Source organism: Halichoerus grypus, chromosome 1, assembly GCF_964656455.1.
Source record: "Halichoerus grypus chromosome 1, mHalGry1.hap1.1, whole genome shotgun sequence".
In the NCBI taxonomy this organism is placed as follows: Eukaryota; Metazoa; Chordata; class Mammalia; order Carnivora; family Phocidae; genus Halichoerus; species Halichoerus grypus.
In genome coordinates, this window is record NC_135712.1 from 82,011,412 (window position 1) to 82,031,695 (window position 20,284).

Here is a 20,284-nt window from a genome sequence, read left to right on the forward strand (position 1 = left end):
GAGGAGAGGTCAGCCTTGACAGGACCCTCAGGCTGTAGGTGAACAGTTGTTCCGTAACTGACAGGGCAGTCCTCCCTCAGGGCTCTTGGCTCTTTCCCTCAGAAGATGGCCCCGCATAAAAAAAGACACATTTACTTTTCCACTTGCGAAATGTGGCAACCTCCCCGAGTGTGTGCTGAGCCTGTACTTTCGGGATGAGGCATCCTCAGAGCACCCTGCATGGCTTGTGGTGGTTGAGCTCTTCTAATTTGGGGTCCTTTCCTTGGTGGCTAAAATCATTCAGGAGACGGATGTTAGACGTGAGATGTCTGACATCCGTCACAGTTGGCATGACAAAGAAGAGACTACCCACTTCCCTTGATCTGCCAGAGGTCAGAGGCCAGAAGAAACGTATTTAGCTAAATTTAGGCCTTGGTGAAATTTGAAGACTTCCAGGCCTTGTTTCTTATTCTCTTGGACCTCTGCCTTAGAACATACAGTCAGTTATGGGAATGTCTGGGAGTTTCATCTTTCCCTTGGTATTTTTTCAGCTTACTTCTTTACTGCTCATGAATAGAGAAGGCGTCCCACAGAATAAAATTTAAATGTTTCTCCTAGGGTGTTTGGGGTTCCCTTGATCCTGCCTCAGTATATAGCCAACTCTTTCCCCCAGAACACTTAAACTCTTTTCTGCTTCAGGGCCTTTATTCAGGGTACACCTCTTATTTTGAAACCTTCCTGTTTTGTAAAGTGGCCTAATGTCCTTTATTCATAGTCTGTGGCATCCTCTTCTACTACTAATGGACGTGGCTTCATGAACATTTATCCGCTTAATATATATTTACTGAGCGCTACTCTGTGCTAGGCAGTGTTCTAGGCATGGAGATACAATAGTGAAAAGGATATGATTGTTGTCCATCAAGTGAGAGATGCAGACTCGCAGAATCACAATTCTGGTGCAGGGCGAGTTGTGCCATGACTTCCGTATGGATAGAAGGGTCACCTGAAGGAAGTGAAATTGGGGGAAGAGGGGAAGAAGGGAGAAAGGGAAAGCTTCATGTCCTTATGCTCAGTGCAGAGTGACCTGGTCATGATTTGCTTTTGTTCTTACAGGCCAGAGCCCAGGAAGTCCTGCAGAAGCTGGGCGACGTGCAGGAAATATTTCACAAGAGGCAAATGAGTCTGATGAAACTGGCCGCCAGACAGACTCGCCCAGTGCAACCTGTGGCCCCCCATCCTGAGTCCTCCCCAAAATGGGTGTCACCGAAAACCAGCCAGCCCTGCACCTTAGGTAGGTTATTTGGGGGGAGGAATCTTTGTGCCCTTATGTTTCATCTGTGCTCATGAGGGTTGAGATTGTGCCTGTTTAAGATGCATAATGGTTGTTGTTTTGACAAATATTATTTAAAATAAACTACAGATATGGAATAGTAAGGCATTGAAGACTTTATAGAGTTAGATAAAAGTGAGTGCCTGTGTACAAGGAGACACTCACAGTCTAGAGGAGGAATAATATAAATGTGCAAATAACATCAGCATGAAATAGACTCCATTAAGGACCTTTAAAATGCTCACAAGATTCTATTATCAGTCCAGTGGTAAAATTGATTCTTTGTAAAGAATAAAACAATAGATAAGTCCTTACACCAGTCCTGCATGGTCTTGATTATGAGAGCTTATTAGTAAGTCTTGAGATCAGGTAGTGTTAAGTCTTCCAACTTTGTTCTTTTTCAAGATTATTTTGGCTATTTTAGGTCCTTTCCATTTCCATATAAATTTTAGAATCACTTTTTAATTTCTGCTGAGATTATGCTTGAGGTTGCACTAAATTTATAGATCAGTTTGGGGAGAATTGTTATCATACCAATATTGAATCTTACAATTCATAAATGTTATAACTATTTATTTAGGTCTTCTCTAATTTCTCTTGGCAGTATAGAATTTTTTTGGTTTTGGTTTTGGTTTGCTCTTTTTTTAAGTTTTTATTTAAGTTCCAGTTAGTTAATATACAGTGTAATATCAGTTTCAGGTGTGCAATATAGTGATTCAGTACTTGCATACATCACCCGGTGCTCATCAGAGCAAGTGCTCTTCTTAATCCCCATCAGTTGTTTAACCCATCCCCTGCCCACCCCCTCTGGTAACCGTCAGTTTGGTCTCTATAGCTTGAGTCTGTTTCTTGGTTTCCCTCTCTCTCGTTTTTTTCCCCTTTGCTCATTTGATTTGTTTCCTAAATTTCACATACGAGTGAAATCATATGGTATTTGGCAGTATAGTAGGTTTGAGTGTAGAGGTCTTAGGCATTTCATGTTTTTTTTAAAACTATATTAAATGGAATTTACCATATTTAACTATCAATAGGAATATATTTCTGTATAAGATACAATCAGGTCATCTGTGAATAGAGACCTTCTGTTTCAATCTTTATGCTTTTTCCTCTTGCCTTATTATAATGGCCGAAACCTCCAATACAGTGTTGAATAGATGTGGTGAGAGCAGACATCCCTGTCTTTTCCCAATGTTAAGGCAAAGAGTTCCTTTTTTACTTTAAAGTATGATGTTAACAGTAAGTTTTTCACAGAGGCCTTTTATCAGATTGAGGAATTTCCCTTCTCTTCCTAGTTTGATGAGAGTTTTCATCATGAATGATTGTTGACTTTTTTCAGATGCTCTTTTTGGTGCATCTATTGAAATGATTATATAGTTTTTCTCCTTTATTTGTTAATATGGTGGATTACAATGATTTATTTTCAAATGTTAAAACAATTGTACATTCCTGGGGTAAACTACTCTTGGATATGTTATATATGTTATTTGTTACTCTGTTATTTGAAACTCTGTTATTAAGCACATACATGTTCATAATTGTTACGTCTTCCAGATATTCTGGCCCCCTTCTAATTAGGAAACATCTCTCCTTCCCTCCTTATCTTTAGTAATACTCCTTGTCCTGAAGTCTATTTTGTCTGATATTAATATAGCATTCCAGCTTTCTTTTTTTTTTTTTTTAAAGATTTTATTTATTTGACAGAGCGAGATACACAGTGAGAGAGAGAACACAAGCAGGGGGAGTGGGAGAGGGAGAAGCAGGCCTCCTGCAGAGCAGGAAGCCCGATGCGGGGCTCGATCCCAGGACCCTGGGATCATGACCTGAGCCGAAGGCAGATGCTTAACGACTGAGCCACCCAGGCGCCACCAGCATTCCAGCTTTCTTATGTTTAGTGTTTGCATAATATATTTTTTCCATTCTCCTATTTCTTTGTTTTTAAAGTATATTTCTTGTAAGATATGCTTATATTTGGGTCTTTGACTTTTTTTTAAAAAGATTTTATTTATTTGAGAGAGAGAGAGAGCATGCACAAAAGAGTACACGGGGGGTGGGGGGGGCAGAGGGAGACGGAGAAGCAGGCTCCCTGCTGAGCAGGGAGCCCCAGGCAGGGCTCAGGGCTCGATCCCAGGACCCTGGGATCATGACCCAAGTGGAAAGCAGGTGCTTAACTGACTGAGCCACCCAAGCGCCCCAATTGGGTCTTTACTTTTTAATACATTCTGTTAACCTCTGCCTTCTGATTGGAGTATTTAGTCCATTTATATACAATGTAATTATTGATATAGTTGGATTTAGAGCTATAATTTTGTTATTTGTTGTTTATTTTCTCATTTTTTCACTCTGTTCCTCCTTTTCTGTCTTCTTTTGGGTTAGCAATTTTTTTTAGTGTTCTTTTTAATTCTTAGCATACCTCTTTGCATTGTTTTTCTCAGATATATGCTTATGTATAGTCTTTTATATTTTATATATAGTCTTTTACATCTACTCTCTTATTCAGTCATTTCCAGTGTTCTTTTTATTCCTTATTGTAGATCTGAATCATCACTTTGTGTCATTCTCTTCAGGCTACAGAGCTTCCTATGCATTTCTTGTGCAGATCTGTTGACAACAGATTCTTTTGGTTTTTATTTATCTGAAAATTATGGGGTCTTGGTAATTCTCCATTTCATTTGGTTTACAGTCCCCTGTCGCCCATCACATATTGCACTTTTTAGAAGCAGCCTTGATAAGAGTTTAGTGCATTTTTTTCTTGAATTTTCTGTGCACACACATACACACACTCAACACACACAACCATGCACACTCAATACACTTATGCTCACATCCTGCTCACACAGATACACACATAGAGACATCTTTTTGGATCGCTAGAAATAGGACTTGATTCTCCTTAATTCTCATTTAGGGCTCTTTCCCAAAACTAAATTATGTTCACTTCTGTGATTTTTCCTATGTCATTGTTTTAAGGGATATATGTTTGTTACAAGTAAATAAAGCAGAATGATAGCTTGTTTCTCTCTCTCTCTCTCTTTTTATTTTTATTTTTTCACAAGATCTCATAATGGACAATGACCCTATAGCATAAATAGATCTTTGTCATGTCTGAACAGGTATCATTGACTTTGGCCAGACATCTTGCTCATTTTGCAGAATAATTCTGCACTTTTGTTTTGGATAGTAACTGCTGAGCATGGATTCAGGCAAGTCACTAACAGGATTTTCAAACACATTTTATCTGATTCCTTAGTAACTGAGTCTGTTCCAAGATAAACCATTATATTTCACAGTGTAAGGAACGTGAGGGAGCTGGAATCTTGGCTCTGACTCTTGTTAGCTGAGTGCCTTGGGTATACAACATTTAACCTCTCTAAAGTTTATAAGGAATGTGAAAAAATTCTTTTGTGGCTATAATAATAGCTAAAATGTACTGTTTACCATGATCTAAACACTTTGCATATATTAACTCATTAAGCCTCATAACAACCCTCTACTGTAGGCTTTCTCATATTTCCACACTTTACAGATGAAGAAGCTAAGGCACAGAGATTACTCTGATAGATGGGTGTCTTGTACACGGAAGAGCAACACTTGAATGCTGGCAGTGTGGCCCCTTGCCCCAGCCTTGAACTTCATTGCTGTACTTACAGTGGGAAGGGTGGTGCTTCTCAGTCATGGGTGTTGCCAGTTATAATGTACGTACTCCTAGCATCTAGTTATTATGCCTAGAATCACTCAGCTTACAGGGCTCTGGCAGAGAATGAGGAGCCCAAAGGATTGTTCATTGTTATGAAGTAGCTGCAGTGGTCATATAATAGGGGCAGCAAACAGTGCACTTCACTATAGATTTCAATAATACCTATGAAAAAATCCGTAGAAAGCCCAAGTGGATTCCAGTTGACTCACAGAACCTGAGGGTTGGGAGGAATCTCTGGAGGCCACTGTTCACCACAGATAAGAATCAGAGTGATATGTTGGGGGCATTAGGTGGATGGCATTTTGGGCATGGGACCTAGAAATGCTCAAATTCTTAGGTTGTTCATAGGTATCCTGTGACTTTTCCAAGGGAATTGTATATACAAGGGTGTTGACCGTGACAAGAACTCAAAGTATCACTTACTTATCAGCCTTTCAGCCATCATCCCCAACGCGGCCCTCTGGTAATGCTGGGTTAGAAAGCCTCAAGGCCTAACCAGGGCTTCTCCTCCTCAAGTCCCATTCTTGTTGCCAAATGACCTTGGAGGCCTGAAGAAAGGATATCTCCCAGGTGTCACAAGAGCTCTGTGGAAAAGAGGGGAGGGAGACAGAGTGACAGAGAGACAGAGAGACAGAGAGAGGAGAGCAAGAATAAGACAGCCCCGTTCCATCCTGACTCAGCTAATTGATTCTTCACATAGTTGTCTCATCCACTAATGTGGTTCCATCAGTTCTAGAATCCAACTATTAGAGTAGCAACAATTTCTGGCTGGGGCAGACATAGACATCCTCTTATAGAATCATAGTATGATTATGTGAGTGTGAGGGGGTTGCGTGTGTGTGTGTGTGTGTGTGTGTGTGTGTATGGAGAGACAGAGGGAGAGAACACTTTCAAGAAGACCGTAAGGAAATGGTTGTGTTTAAGTGGTAAGATTTTAGTATTTTTTAAATTGTCTATAATAAGCACAAATTAACTACCTGTGTAATAAAAAATATATTCAATAAATGTAGTATCTAGAATTGAATCTGGTCTTCTAATCCAAGAGCAACATTCAACTGCGGTATTATGTAGTACAAAGATAAATGCTAAAGCAGCAGTGCATAAAAGAATCCATGAAGTTTGAATGTCAAGGAAGACTTCTTAAACTGACGTTTTTGCTGAGCCTTAAAAATGGAAATGATGGAAACCCTCTCGTTTTTACCACATTATGTTTATTGATTTGTTGTAGTTTGATGTTCCATGCGGTGTTGTGTGTAACTTTTGTCTCTTTGGATCAAATGTTAAATGCCTGGGGTCAAGGGCTGTTTCTTTTCTGCATCTCTCCTTCACCTCCAATTTCATCTCCCACCTCGGAAATCACCACAGCAGCTCAGTTAAGCTTTGTTATTCAGTTGGCCCAACCCAGTCCAGGTGCTCGTCCAAGCCAGGCTATACGCTCTGGGTTATTTATAAGCTTAGTTGCCAAATTAATGGCATATTTTCTTTGTCTCTCTAGCTCCTCTTCAGAGGACATCTGAGGAAACTTATACAGGGACATCGGAAAAGGAAGACGATGAGACTAAATTTGAAGTCAAAGTAAGATCACCTTTCTCTTTTACAGTTAAAGATTTCTGATGTGAGAGAATATTGTTGCCATAATTACCAATAAATGAAGTTCCCCTATCCCATACCTATCATAGCTCCACATGATGTGGCCATAAAGACATGTTGCACAGACTAGTGCTCTCAAAAGCTGAGTTTTGTAGGATTTGTTCCTTTTCTTTCTTCTTAATTGCAACTAGAAAAACTGGTCATGGATGTAATTGTTGGTAGATATTATGTTATTGAGGGAAAAGTCATTTTGTGCATCCCTGTACTCTGACTTCATATTTAAAATTGGTAGAACAGTGTGTGGTTTATGTACAAAAACCATGGCTGAATTGCATAGAGCTACACACACTCGCGTGCGTGTACCACCGGTGAACTCTGAATAAACTGTGTAAATTGTGTGAACATAGTTTTCTTGCTTTTAATACTATGCTTTATTTGTGTAAGGTATTAATATTAGAGGAACTTGGGGGAAGGGTACATGAGACCTCCCTGTATGTTTCTTTGCAACCTTATGTGAATCCATAATTACTTCAAAATACAAGTTAAAAAAAAAAAAGCATAAGCTTTGGAATCAGGCAGACCTGCATGGAAGCCACAGAAACCACTCTAAGCCTCCATTTCTCATCTATAAAAACGGGCATAACAACAGCTATCATCTGAAACTAATTTTGAGCAGCAAATGGAAATTGAAAAGTGCCAAGCACCGTATAATTGTAAAGTAACATTATATTTAAATACCCAAATAAAAAATATGTTGCCGCAAAAGCAACCCTAGAAGGGGTCCATTTACCCCTGCCTCACTAAAAAGTGAGTATCTGGCTAATGGAACAGTTCTGAAAGCAGAAGCCGGTAGCCCCTGGGTCACTTGCAGTTGAGCAACAGTTTGGGCCCACCATCTGTGCCTAATGGGTCTGAATAGAGGACCCCACAGGTATTCCACCGACCATGTTGGAGTCAGGCAGAAAGTGGGTCTCAGACTTTTCTTCCTCAAGGCAGAAACAATGTGGCAAGTGGAGTTCCCAGCAGACTTTTCTTAGAGAGAGAAAACTGCATTCTTCTGTCTGTTTGGTTATCCTTTCGTAGTTTAGGCAGACGAGGACATTGCTATCACTGTTTCAGAATCTCCTGTGGTGGGAGAAATTGCTTTACCGTGTCTTCCAGAGTTAAGTAACAGTCTGCAGTTTCACACAGTCGTGATCAGCCATTTAAAAGAGTAAAGAGCAATTTTTTGAAATGGGCAAATGTAATGAAACTTCGCCAGACTTGACATCCATGAAGTCTGTGGAATTATTGAGTGACATAAAAAGGGCTTAACCGTGATCACCTTCAAAACTGAGCATCACCCTACCCATCTCTGTACTCTGGGCTTCAGAGAATCTCATCTCTAAAGGTGAGAGCCATGTCAAGTGCACCAAAGCTCAGATCCAGCCCCTGAACTTACGTGCTGTTGCTATTAACCCACAAATCAAAGTGATTTGCACTTACCTCACAGCTCTGTGATTTTCTTTGCCCATCTTTAGACAACATATTTATGGCCTACACACTTTATAAAGATGTCATAGGAGTTGTGTGTACATGCACATTCTCATATGAGAGAATCCAAATTCGAGTGAATTATTTCAGTAAGTGTGAATAATAAAAATGAGTGCTGCTGTTTTATTGTTGGGGAAAAAAAAGGAAATACAGTCAGTAAGCACAAAGCACCTTTTCTCAGGGAAGACCTTAGGATATTTAAGATGAAAGCTTCCCATAAGCTACACTTATTATTTACTTTGATTTTATTTTTGGTAAATACAGACAATGCAGAAACTAGGGCAGGGGAAGAATCAGAGGCCTATAGGGTTGGCACATGTTGAGTAGAATCCAAGAAGCTCTGACCACTAGACTTCGGTTTCTTCTTTTTTTGGCCTTGCTGCTTATTTAATTCAGACTCCAGGCCCATCCTGCTAGGATGCTGGCTCCCTCATATTTAGGCAGTCACCAACAGCATAGGTACTGGAAAGCCAGCACAAGCCCATGTTACAGTTGTCCTGGGCTTTTGTTGTTGTTTTTCCTTATTGTGACTTCGTTTGTGTATTTAATGAAGGGCTTTTCCTGCAACAACATGTATGTTAACAGTCAAGGCAGTGGAGGAAGCATTTTGGCAAACCGAGGCTGGCCAGACTTCTACTTCTAAACACCAAGGCTATGAGAAGTGTGAGCAGAATCCATATAGTTGTGAACGACCATGAGTAGGAAGGAAGAGGATTTTTGAACTAAATCCCCAAATCCTAGACTTAAAAATCAATTCAGGACCAATAAATGCCATTAGCGTTTGACAAGGTAGGTAGTATAACTAGGGAAATCGTCATTCCAAAATATGTTAGAAAACTAGTAAAAAAAAAAAAAAAAAAGGTAGGTTAGAAAAAAAGATTTAGATTCATGTCTGTGTGATGCATGGTTTATTAGAAGGGGGGCAGGGAGTTTGACTAACATCAAGAACAATCATTGCTTCTTGTGTTTTGTGGCCACTGTCCAGGACAGATGACCAGAATGCCTAACATCTAACTCTGGTGACACTCCTGACATCTTTGACCTGAGGCCTAGACCGCAAAGATGAAATCACAGCGCAAATCATAACATTGTGATAAATACCCCACCTTGCCTTCCTTGGGTAAATGCTCACAGACCAAAAAAAAAAAAAAAAAAAAAAGGAAATAAACCAAAACCACTCATGATTGCCACTACATTCACTGATACTCACTACAACAAAATCATGCTATGAATTTATCGTCATCAGGGAACTCATTTCCAAAAAAGGCGTCCTGTCTTCTCAGGTGGAGTAATCCTTGCTTTACTGGTTGGAAGGAGCGTAAGCTGGCTGAGCTCTTGGGCCGTCTGGCAGCCGTGCGGCCATGCGCTAGACTCACTGACGTGGTCTAGGAAAGCCCAGCCATGGAGGAGATTCGCTGTGGTTGCTGGCAGTGGTGATGTGGCTGGTTCGGGTCCTTTACGTCACCAGCTGGAAGCTGAAAGCATGACTCACAGGAGCTGCTTTCTCAGGCTGCTCGCATCACAGCCTCTTCAGAGCTGGAAAGAGGCCAGAGGCTGATGAAAATTCCTTTTTCATGAATGTGAACCCTCAGGATAAAGGCTGAGCTACTGGCTGTGAGCACCAACAAACTGTTCTTGGGCACCTGTTAATGTGGCTTTAGCATAGCAGAGGACTTTTTAGGCTTGCAAGCAAACAGCCTCCTTCATAAAAATTAAAGGAAAAAAAAAAAAAAAGCCAAGGCAGTAAGTTACAGAATGGGGAGGTGAGGGAAAGGTTGCTAACACTGATGAGGCCCAGACATTGTGCTGTGTGCTCTATGTACCCGATTTCATCAATACCTTGAGGAAGAAGATTGAGGAAGCTGATGTTTCCCTTGTTTTATCCATGATGCTGTTGAGACTCTGAGAAGTTAAGTAAGTTTCCCTAAGGGTCACACAACTAGCAAATGGTGGAATGGGGATTTGAAACTCGTAGTTTATTTAATCTAACAGTTTACTTATCTATCTAACTTAATCTATTTACCTATAACCTATCAGTTACTTAATCTGCCTAACTATCAGTTGACTTAATCTCTCATACTCTAAATTTCCTCTTCTGCAAAATGGGGAAACGCAACCTCACAGGTGGTTGATTAAATGAGAACTATATGACTTCAATAACAATGATAATGTTAACAAATCAAAATAAAAATATTTAAAACATGAGAATATATGGGGAGTACCTAGCATGAAGCCTCATATATAGCAGGTTCTTAGTAATTTTAGTTTCCCATTTAATCCCATGTTTATAGATAGAATGTTCTGTGTAAAAGATGAAAAGTAGCTGAAGGACGGTCAGATTCAGGTCTTAAATAGAATAGCTTCTCCTAATCTTGAATGTGTACTGTTTTGCCAAATGATAGCTGATCAGGCCCAAACTCAGTTCCTTGTTTTCTCACTCCTTTGAATCCCCAAAGCTTTCATTTACCTCTGATTCTCAACAGGAGAACTATATAAACTATAAGCACATTTCAGTGTTCACCCTCTATGATGCTTGAAGTCTGGTCATTCAGAAAATCCACCAAATCTTTGAGGCAGCCCCCATCTAAGCTTTCTAAAGAATTTCTAGAACCAAGATTATCAAGGTTTCCTATGTATTGCAGCCCTGAGAAGCTTATTAATAATGCAGATTCTCAGTCTCTACCCTCAGATTGTGACTCAGGAGGGCCAGAATATGGTCCAGGAATCTGAATTTTTAACTTTTAAATTTAAAATTTTTAATTTGGTACCTAGAATGCAGGTGGTATAAGGATTGCATTTTTGGTCACACTGGCCCAGAAGCTATATTCATAGTTCATAAAGACCTGGAATAAAGGAGAGCTCATTAAGGTGGCTATAGAACTCTTAGGCTAATATAGAGTTCAGAACTTAGTGAAGTAAGAGTGTGATTATATTAATCTATCAGAATGTACTTTCATTGAGGGAGCTATATGAAAAAGAAGAGAATAACATTTAAGACCACTGTTGACTTTGCTCTTTGACCAATAAAAAATTGAGATGACTAAAATATTTCATTGGTCCAACCTGGGTGTCTTATTCAGCTCCATTTAATATATATTAAAGCAACTGCTATGGGTCATATGGAAACGATTCTAGCATGGGGCCTGAACTCAGGAAACTTACAAGTTTCATGAGCGAAACTACATATTTCAAATAATTTATAATGTAGAGAAGAATGACATATGTCCAGTAAAAGAAATATAACGTGTTAGAAGGCAGAAGAGGGAACAGTTCCTAACAACGATATTGGGGATATTTTATAAAGGAGATGTCATTTGAATTTAACTTTGAAAAATAAATACAACTTTGAAAGGTGGATAAGACAGAGAAGGGCAGTCAAGATGGGGAAGGATATAAAGTCTCAAAAGTCTGAAGGGGAATAGGCCATTCTGAGAATGGTTCGAGAAAGCCAGAGAGGTAGACTGGAACAGGTTGCTAAAGGCTTTGGTTAGGAGTTGTTGCCAGGAAGGGCACCTATGTATTAGAAAGATGACTCTGGTATGGCAATGAAGAGTAGACTAGAAGGCAGGCAAGTGGACCAGCTGCCAGCAGGTGTCACAGTCTAGGTGTGACTCCAGTGTTAAGAACCTTCTAATGACAGGAAAAGGGAGATGGGCAGAGCTTATACCAATTAATCCAGATGTCCTCCCCAGTGCTTAGAACACACGAGACTGTCTCAGAAAGTGTGATGAATGAGGAGTAGGTCAAGGTGAGAAGAAAGGGGAGAGATTTAATAGAGAGGGAAAGAAGATATTGAAGATACCTTAAGATTTCCATCGTGGATCTCTCACTGGATGAATTTGTTGGCTAATATAGAGCACTCAGGAGAAACAGTAGAAAGTGAGGACTTATGAAGGCTGAGTCCAACATTTGTAGGGTTTTATAGATCTGTAACAGCAACCCACACCTTCTCTATGAGCTGTAGCCACCCCCCCCCCAACACACACACTAATGAGAGTCAGCCAATTGACCTTGAGGTTATATGGAAATTATTTGTGAAATAGGTTAGGGACCAAAGATTGGTCTAAAAAAGTACTTTTCAAACTTGTGATTTTATTTACAAGTTAAGATTGATAGACATATAAAAATAAGGTTACATTCACTTTTATGCATTGAGGTTAAAAATCACATGAAATCAAACAGCTGGAGAAAATTCCGGATATATAGGCAACTTCTTTTCAATGTCCTTGGCATACTTACTTCCTTCACATTTCTTAGTTTGGGAATGGGAGAAAGGTATCTTGCAACATGTTTCTCAATTTCTGTTATTTTAAACAGAACTACAGACTTGTAAATCATTGTTAAAACAATATTGCAGTTTTTTAAGAAGATACTTTCCCCATAAACAAAATATTATAAACATTATTTAGAGTATTAGTCCAGTCTTTAAAAACCAATTTAACCAGTGAGATCATTGAACTAATTACTAACAATAATGGGTGGGAAATTCAAGATCTTAGATAAAAAAGACCCTGGAAAATTTTTGAAATAGGACAAGTTTGCATTTGGGACCCATTCCCCTATCTGTCTCTCTTCATTTCCCATTCCCACAAAGCCTCAGGACTACTCATGCCTGTCTTCTCAAGCCTGCTCTTCTCCTCCAAAGGGCTTTAGTCTATAACATGTGCTAAAACCTTCCTCTCCTCTCCCCTCCCTCTTGGAAGCCCCCACCCAATGTAGCTGATCTGGTCTAGAGGTAGAATATCTGAATGTGAGCTAGTTCATAGCAATGCATGGATGATGAGTGACTGACAGCTCCTTAACCCTTCTGGAAATATTTGCCATTAAAAAAAAAAAAAAAGACTGCCTTATTATCCAAAGGCAGTGACTTCTTCAGGCAGTGGCAATGAAGAGTAAGAAAAGATGTGCTGGGAAGAGCTGGTGAGATGGAGCAAACAGGACAGACTAGCCAGCTAGCAATCCAGGGTAGATTCTCTCCCAGGGTAGATTCTCTAAGTGGTTCCTGTTTTTCAAAAGTTCTTCCTATTCTCCACATCAGAAACCCCTGAATCTCAAAAAAAAAAAAAAAAAAAAAAGAAAGAAAGAAAGAAAAAGAAAAAGAAAGAAAGAAAGAAAAAGAAAAGGGTTTCCCCCCTTTCTCCAGCAGTTCCAGCAATGGAGAGGAAAAGGCAGAGCATCCTTTCCTGAGGCTGATGCTTTTTGCTTTTCACTCTGGGACTGTGTCTCTAAGACCACTCTGGACTGGACTGAGGCTGGAGGTTGAATGGCCTTTGGAGAGTTTTCCTTTTCTGTTTTTTCCCCACTGTCCTCCCTACACCCCAACATTGTATAATTCTTCAATAATTCTTACTTGTCCTACCTCTTCATTTATTTTCTCTGGTTTTCACAATTAATTTACAATTTTGTAAAATGCTTAACCATAAATACTTCTTGCAATGATCACTATTTATATGTAAATGAAGAAGGTGGTTCAGCCCTTTATCTACCTTACTTTTTCTCACAATGAGGTCTAGTAGCTTCTCTTTCAAAGAAATGTGATAATATAATAAATAATACTTTCACCTTGAATTACCAGATACCATCGCTTTAAAAGAGTTGGAATTGAAATTGCTTTCCAAGCGTCCCTAAAATCATAAAGTGAAATAATTTAACTGCAGGGAAAAGCTAATTTGATTCAGTTCAAATGTGGTTATCTCTCCTTTGGGGAAGAAAAAAAAAATAGTCAATTGAAAATCAGTTATTGATCCTTTATTTTTTTTAAGGTTTATTCATTTATTTATTTTAGCAGGGGCAGGGAGGGGCAGAGGGAGCGAATCTCAAGCAGACTCCCTGCTGAATGCAGAGCCCAACCAGGGCTCGATCCCACGACCCATGAGATCATGACCTGAGCCCAAGCCAAGAGTTGGACACTAGACCGACTGAGCCACCCAGGTGCCCCTAGCTATTGATACTTTAAAAAATGTAGGTACTTTTAAAAAGTTGGTTGATACTTTGAAAAAGATATTCTCCTGAGAGAGAGAGTATGCGCACACACACAGGAGCAGAGGCAGGGGCAGAGGGAGAGGGAGAGAGAGTCTCAAGCAGACTCCTCACTGAGCCTGGAGCCCAACGCAGGGCTTGATCTCATGACACTGAGATCATAACCTGAGCTGAAACCAAGAGTTAGTTGCTCAACTGACTAAGCCACCCTGGTGCCCCTGAAATAAAAATTTTAAACAGAATTCCTTCAAGCTAGGCACTTAGCCTGTTTTCTCAATTTTGAAACACATCTTTCTTCAAAATATGGGGAAACAAAACAATTAGATTACATGTTTGTTGAGAAGACCTAGGAAGTCATCATTCAAGGTGCTCCTAGAGAACCTGTATGTGGGTTGGTGTCACTCTGAAACTGGGGAGAGGCTGGGGTAGAAATGGGGTATGGGGATAGATGCTGGGCCCAGAGCAGTGGGCAGCTGCCTGCCTTCACGGCCACCCTTTTTCTTCAGAATAAAATGAACATAAATGGGGAGGGGCTTTTCCACCTGATCGGCCCTCCACTAGGGTGGTTTATGGGTCAATTCCCTTTTAAATCACCAGCTGGCTGAGAAAATCCACTCTTTGAGATACCCTAGGGGCAACTCTAAGTCAGGGTTGACTGAAGGAAACAGGATATGATTCCACAGGAACTTGTGGCTCTGCTTTAAAAAAAAAACACATCATTTTAGGGGCACCTGGGTGGCTCAGTCGGTTAAGTATCTGACTCTTGGTTTCGGCTCAGGTCATGATCTCAAGGTCGTGGGATCAAACCCGACGTCAGGCTCCGTGCTCAGGGCGGAGTCTCCTTGTCCCTCTCCTGCCCCCTCTACCCCTCCCCCAACACACTCATGCTTTCTCTCGCGCGCGCGCACGCGCTCTAAAATAGATAAATAAAATCTTGAAAAAAAAAGCATCATTTTATAATTCAGTGAGGCTCCTAAGGAATCTCTAAAAAAAATATAGCAGCAATTGGTTGGTTGGTCTGTGGTCAATTTTCTTGGTTCATTATTTAAAATAAAAAGAACAAAAGACCCAATATTTGAAAAAAGCAAGCATTTATTTAAATATGTGGTCTTCCTTCTAGAGCTTTGAGGAAGTTTAATTTAAATCTTTTTCCCAAAGTAATCTGGCTACAATTTAGCTTTCATCTCAAAATCAGAAGCAGTAACACCTATGTTGGTACTTGATACTATAAGCAGAGGGATGTTTCATTGCCAATTCACACATCTCCCTCATTTTATGCAGAAGAAAATGGACACCCAGGGAGCGACTTGGCCAACACCTCCCAGCTAGTGAGAAATACGGAGTCTCTATTACACATGAGCAGGTAGAAACTGCCCAGCAATTACTGCAGGTCGGTGTGCCTGGGTGCTTTACATACATTACTTATTTTAATCCCCACAAAGTAGATACTAAAGAGCCAACCATAGATACCATTTATCAAGTCTTTGTACTAAGTACTTTAATTCCTTTTCTCAAATCACCACAACAACCCTCTGATATAGATACAATCAGTCCTGTTTTACAGAGAGAGACCTCAGGTGCAAAGAAGTCTTGCCCAAGGCCACTTTTAAATAAGAAGTAAGCCAGGGATTCCCATCAAGTTGTACCTCTCACATGAAGCATCTGTGTTCTTTTCACTCTCTAAGAGGTTTTCAAAGTGCAGGTCACAGTGGTGACAGTGACCTCAATTTGGTGGGTTCACAAGCATTGAAAAATAAAGAAAAAGAACAGAATGCAACAGGGATAGCCTAATTTAAAAATAGAGTATATCACATCAGCTATACATATGTCTGGTGTGTGTGTGTGTGTGTGTGTTTGTGTTTACAACACAACCAAGCAATTAACTAAATTCTGGCACTGTCTACCTAGAAATAGCATCATGTCCCACAGGTTAAGAGCTCAGTCCTATAAGATTGCTCTCCGACCCCCTTCAGACGACATTTGAAAAGTCCAGGTTGTCACTGGTGCTTTTGACCAACCTGCTATATATACATCAGTTTCCCATGATACCCTCCTTGGGTTTGATTAATTTGCTAGAGTGGCTCACAGAACTCAGAGAAACATTTTACTTACTAGATTACCAGTTTATCTTAAAAGGATGTAATTCAGGAACAGCCAGATGGAAGAGATGCATAGGGCAAGGTATAGGGACATGGAGCTTCCATGCTGCCTGAGCAAGCCACCCACCCTCCATCTCCATGTGTTCACCAACATAGAGACTCCTTTTTGGGTGTTTTTGGAGGCTTCATTACATAGGCATGACAGGTTAAACCATTGGCCATTAGTAATTGAACTCAATCTCCAGCCCCCCTCCCCTCCCTGGAAGTGGTGGTGGTCAAGAGAACTGAAAGTTCCAGCCCTCTAATTCCGTGCTTGGTTCCCCTGGCAATCAGCCCCCATTCTTGGGTGCTTTCCAAAAGTTACCTTATTAACATAAACTCTGGTGGGGTTGAAAGGGGTTTGTTATGAATAACAAAAGAAAACTTCATGGCTCTTATCACTTAGGAAATTACAAGTTTTAGGAGATCTGTACCAGAAATAGGACAAGATCAATATATATTTATTATAAATCACAATGTGTGTGTATGTATGTTTTGATGTTTTTCTTGTGGGGCATGGTCAGACTTTGAAAGCTTCTGCACTAGCACACAACTAATCTGTCTAAACCTTAGCAAAACATTGGTATACAGTATAGTTAACTACCTCCCTGCAGATTAGTAAAGCAGTACCCAGATCTGCTGTGGATCCTTCCCATCACATTCTCAATGGCAGCAGTGTTGTATTCCATCAAACTTGATGGACAGAGGATTCTTTCTCTACCCTGACACCAACTGTCTGACATGTGGTCCTAGGAATGTGGGTTGACACAACCAAGTCCATGCCCAGGCATTTCAGCAAGCCCATGTCTCATGTGTGACAAAGTCTATAAATCAGGGCATCATCATTCAGTGTAAAAGACGACAGTCCATACCTATACACCTTGAGTCATTGTTATTTTTCTGCCCTTAGATTGTCATGAAATGACTCTACAATACACCACACTTAACTATAGACCAACAGAATAGTTGGAAAGAGCACAATTCATTTTATAAGCAGTAACAAGTTTTACAGTGAGAGGAAGTTTGGTTAGAAATAGTGGTTACTCGGGGCACCTGGGTGGCTCAGTCGTTAAGCATCTGCCTTCGGCTCAGGTCATGATCCCAGGGTCCTGGGATCGAGCCCCGCATCGGGCTCCCTGCTCGGCAGGAAGCCTGCTTCTCCCTCTCCCACTCCCCCTGCTGTGTTCCCTCTCTTGCTGTGTCTCTCTCTGTCAAATAAATAAATAAAGAATCTTAAAAAAAAAGAAAAGAAAGAAATAGTGGTTACTCCTTACGAAGGTCCCATATTACGTGTTAGGGATCCAAAGACAAATAAGGCTAGAGCTCAAAATCCAGCAGGTGTTTCAAGCATAGTAAAGTCACAGGGGAGGAACTAGAAAGGGATGTGATGTACATTAACTGCTGTAGTAATTAGTTCAACATTATAGAGAAAACGTGAAGAAAGAGCCTTGGTAGTGTGGTGAAAATAACTAGATTGGTTTGAATCCAGGGACTGGTATTTACTTCTGTATATTGACTGAAATGAGAAATATCTACTCGTATCTGGTCAACTATATGTAATAGCAGGCACTAACAATTTAGATTCCTAGTGAAATGATATCCTATTTTGAAAGAAACAAACATGAACTTGGAATTTAAGATTGCCCGTGTATTTTAGAGCTGGATGCAAAACTGGTATCCCAAATAGTCCTTTATTTGTTAGCCTGCTTTCTGGATATTCTAGATTTGGGATGACATCAATGAGAAAGATCAAAGATCCACGATTTTCTTTCATTCATTGAACATTTTTGAATTGCTCTTTCTGTGGTTGGCATTGTGAATAATAAAAACCACCTTACCTTGAGTGCTTTCTGTTAATCTAGTGAGAGGCCTCTCTTCCTGCATTGTCAACAACCAGCTGAGAGTCTATCACTCTCAGCTGTTTTACAAGGAGACTTCTCATCTGTTGTCTGGGGAGAGCTCATGCTTCACCTTCTAGCTCTAATTTACAGAGAATCTTTATGCCTACTCATTACATTTCCTTAAACAATACTTTTGCAAGAGGGCCCTTTCAAAATCTATACTCCCTTTTGTGACAGTATAAAAGAACTCATTTAAACAGAACCTGGCAGGCAGGAAGAATTCAAATGCTGGCTAATTGTCTGCTTGTTCATCATTAGTCAATAACTTTAAGATTCTCTGGTTGCTATCAATGTTATATAAATTCACTTCCTTGTTAAAACTGTATTTTCTTTTTAAAGATTTTATTTATTTATTTGAGAGCGAGAAAGAGAGAGAGCAAGCACAAGTGGGTGGAGGGGCAGATGGAGAGGGAGAAGCAGACTCCCAGCTGAGCAGGGAGCCGGATGCAGGGCTCGATCCCAGGACCCTCAGATCATGACCTGAGCTGAAGGCAGACGCTTAACCGACTGAGCCACCCAGATGCCCTGAAACTGTATTTTCTTGAAAGTAAAATGAGTAGTTTTGCCTCTTTTTGGGAATTAAATGCCTAATATTCTGAAAAAGAGCCCCAGCCCTGTGTGGTAGATAGTGCCATGGGGTCCACGTGCTAGGGGAGGAAATTGAAGCAGAGCGGTTCAGTGAACTTGCCCAAGGTCTCAGAGCTGGCAGGTAGTGAGCAGGGCTTCCGACCACCAGCTGGCTTCAAGCCTGTACCGGTGGCCAATCCGTACAGCCTAAGGAACCAGCTGCTCCAGGATGCGGTGCGCTAGAATGGACCTGTGATCACCAGCCTGTGAAAGTGGACTCTGGGTTTATCTCATCTCTGTCTTTAGCTCACTTTCTGGCCGTGGGTAGGTCGCAACTTCTCCAGATCTTCATTTCTTACCCCCAGAGGGAAAAAAAGGAGATATTGAGTCAAATGATCTCTTCACTGTTTCCCCTTAGCTCAAACTCCGAATCTTTATTGTGAGTCAACCAGGGAGGAGGGGGAGTACAATATTAATAGCCGTTCATTATTAAGGAAAAATGATACCTGCTTTTGAGAAAGAGTTTTTGATGTTTCTAAAGGAAGCCCAAAGGGCAAACTGTAACGGATTTGCAGAGGGGTTGGGAAAAACCCAAGAAAGAGAAAGATGAGGGGCTAGGCATGGTGCTCAATTCGAGCACTGAGCACAAAAACAAACAAAACAAATAAATTGGGAGAAAGAAAAATATACAGCCCCCAAATAATATAGGCTGTCTTACCAAAATTTCTTTCACTTCAGAATGAAGAAATACTGGAAGGCAGTCACGAAGGGAAGAACCCTGAGCCAGAGCAGCCCGACAGTCATGAAAATCTTTCCCCCACCAGGTAAGATTGCAGATCCCTGGCCGGAGTCATTTTAACCCCTTGGGGTGGTGGGGAGAGGGGAGGGTATCCTCTGTTTTAAACCTCATCACTCATTTTTCCCAGATAAAATCACATATTTACTCTGTATACTAACCTTCATTTATGTACCTGAGAACAAACTCACAGATCTCATAAAAGCAAAAAGCAAGAACTGCACATGACTTATAAACCAAGTTCCAAGGATACTCAGTATTTTAAAAAATGAATTATCAAGAAAAAACAAAATAGTAAATGTAAACTAATGTTGATAGATTGAATTATTGGTTTGAAAGCATTTAAAGGGAAGAGGTTCCCCAAAGACACAATTTATACAAATTTAACGCTATTTTCAGACCACAGGAAGGTATTTGCATGCATGTGACTACTCTGCCGTTCAGAAAGCCTAAATTAGGGAGGTAAACACTAAGAGCAGAGGGGAAATTCATTAAAAAAAACACCAACTTCTTTATACTCAGAATCTCCATCATTAGCTCTATTCCAGCAATCATCACATTACTTGTATCCACACCATTTAACATACTGACTTAGGAGCCACTCTTGTGCCCAGGGACTATGATAATACTTAGCTCTTAGCAGGCCTCCAAAATATGCCTGTAGAATAAATGAACCAATGTCTTGAGGAACTTGCCGCTTGATTAAAGCCCATATTAGTTTACTAGACTACTTTATACTCTTTCACTCTAAGGTGTACTCAAAGAAACATGTGGGCT

At 40.4% G+C, this 20,284-nt stretch overlaps 1 protein-coding gene across 4 annotated transcripts in view; it reads left to right on the forward strand.

Annotated features, from left to right (window-relative positions):
• The window catches only part of MCF2L2 (MCF.2 cell line derived transforming sequence-like 2), a 238,693-nt gene that overhangs the window by 119,434 nt on the left and 98,975 nt on the right, over positions 1-20,284 (forward strand). For all 4 annotated transcript variants that reach the window (XM_078068515.1, XM_078068511.1, XM_078068517.1 and 1 more), the window contains 3 exons: positions 1,093-1,270; positions 6,499-6,578; positions 19,450-19,535. In XM_078068515.1, coding sequence (XP_077924641.1) covers positions 1,093-1,270; positions 6,499-6,578; positions 19,450-19,535 — 344 coding nt within the window. The remainder of the gene's footprint in view (positions 1-1,092; positions 1,271-6,498; positions 6,579-19,449; positions 19,536-20,284) is intronic.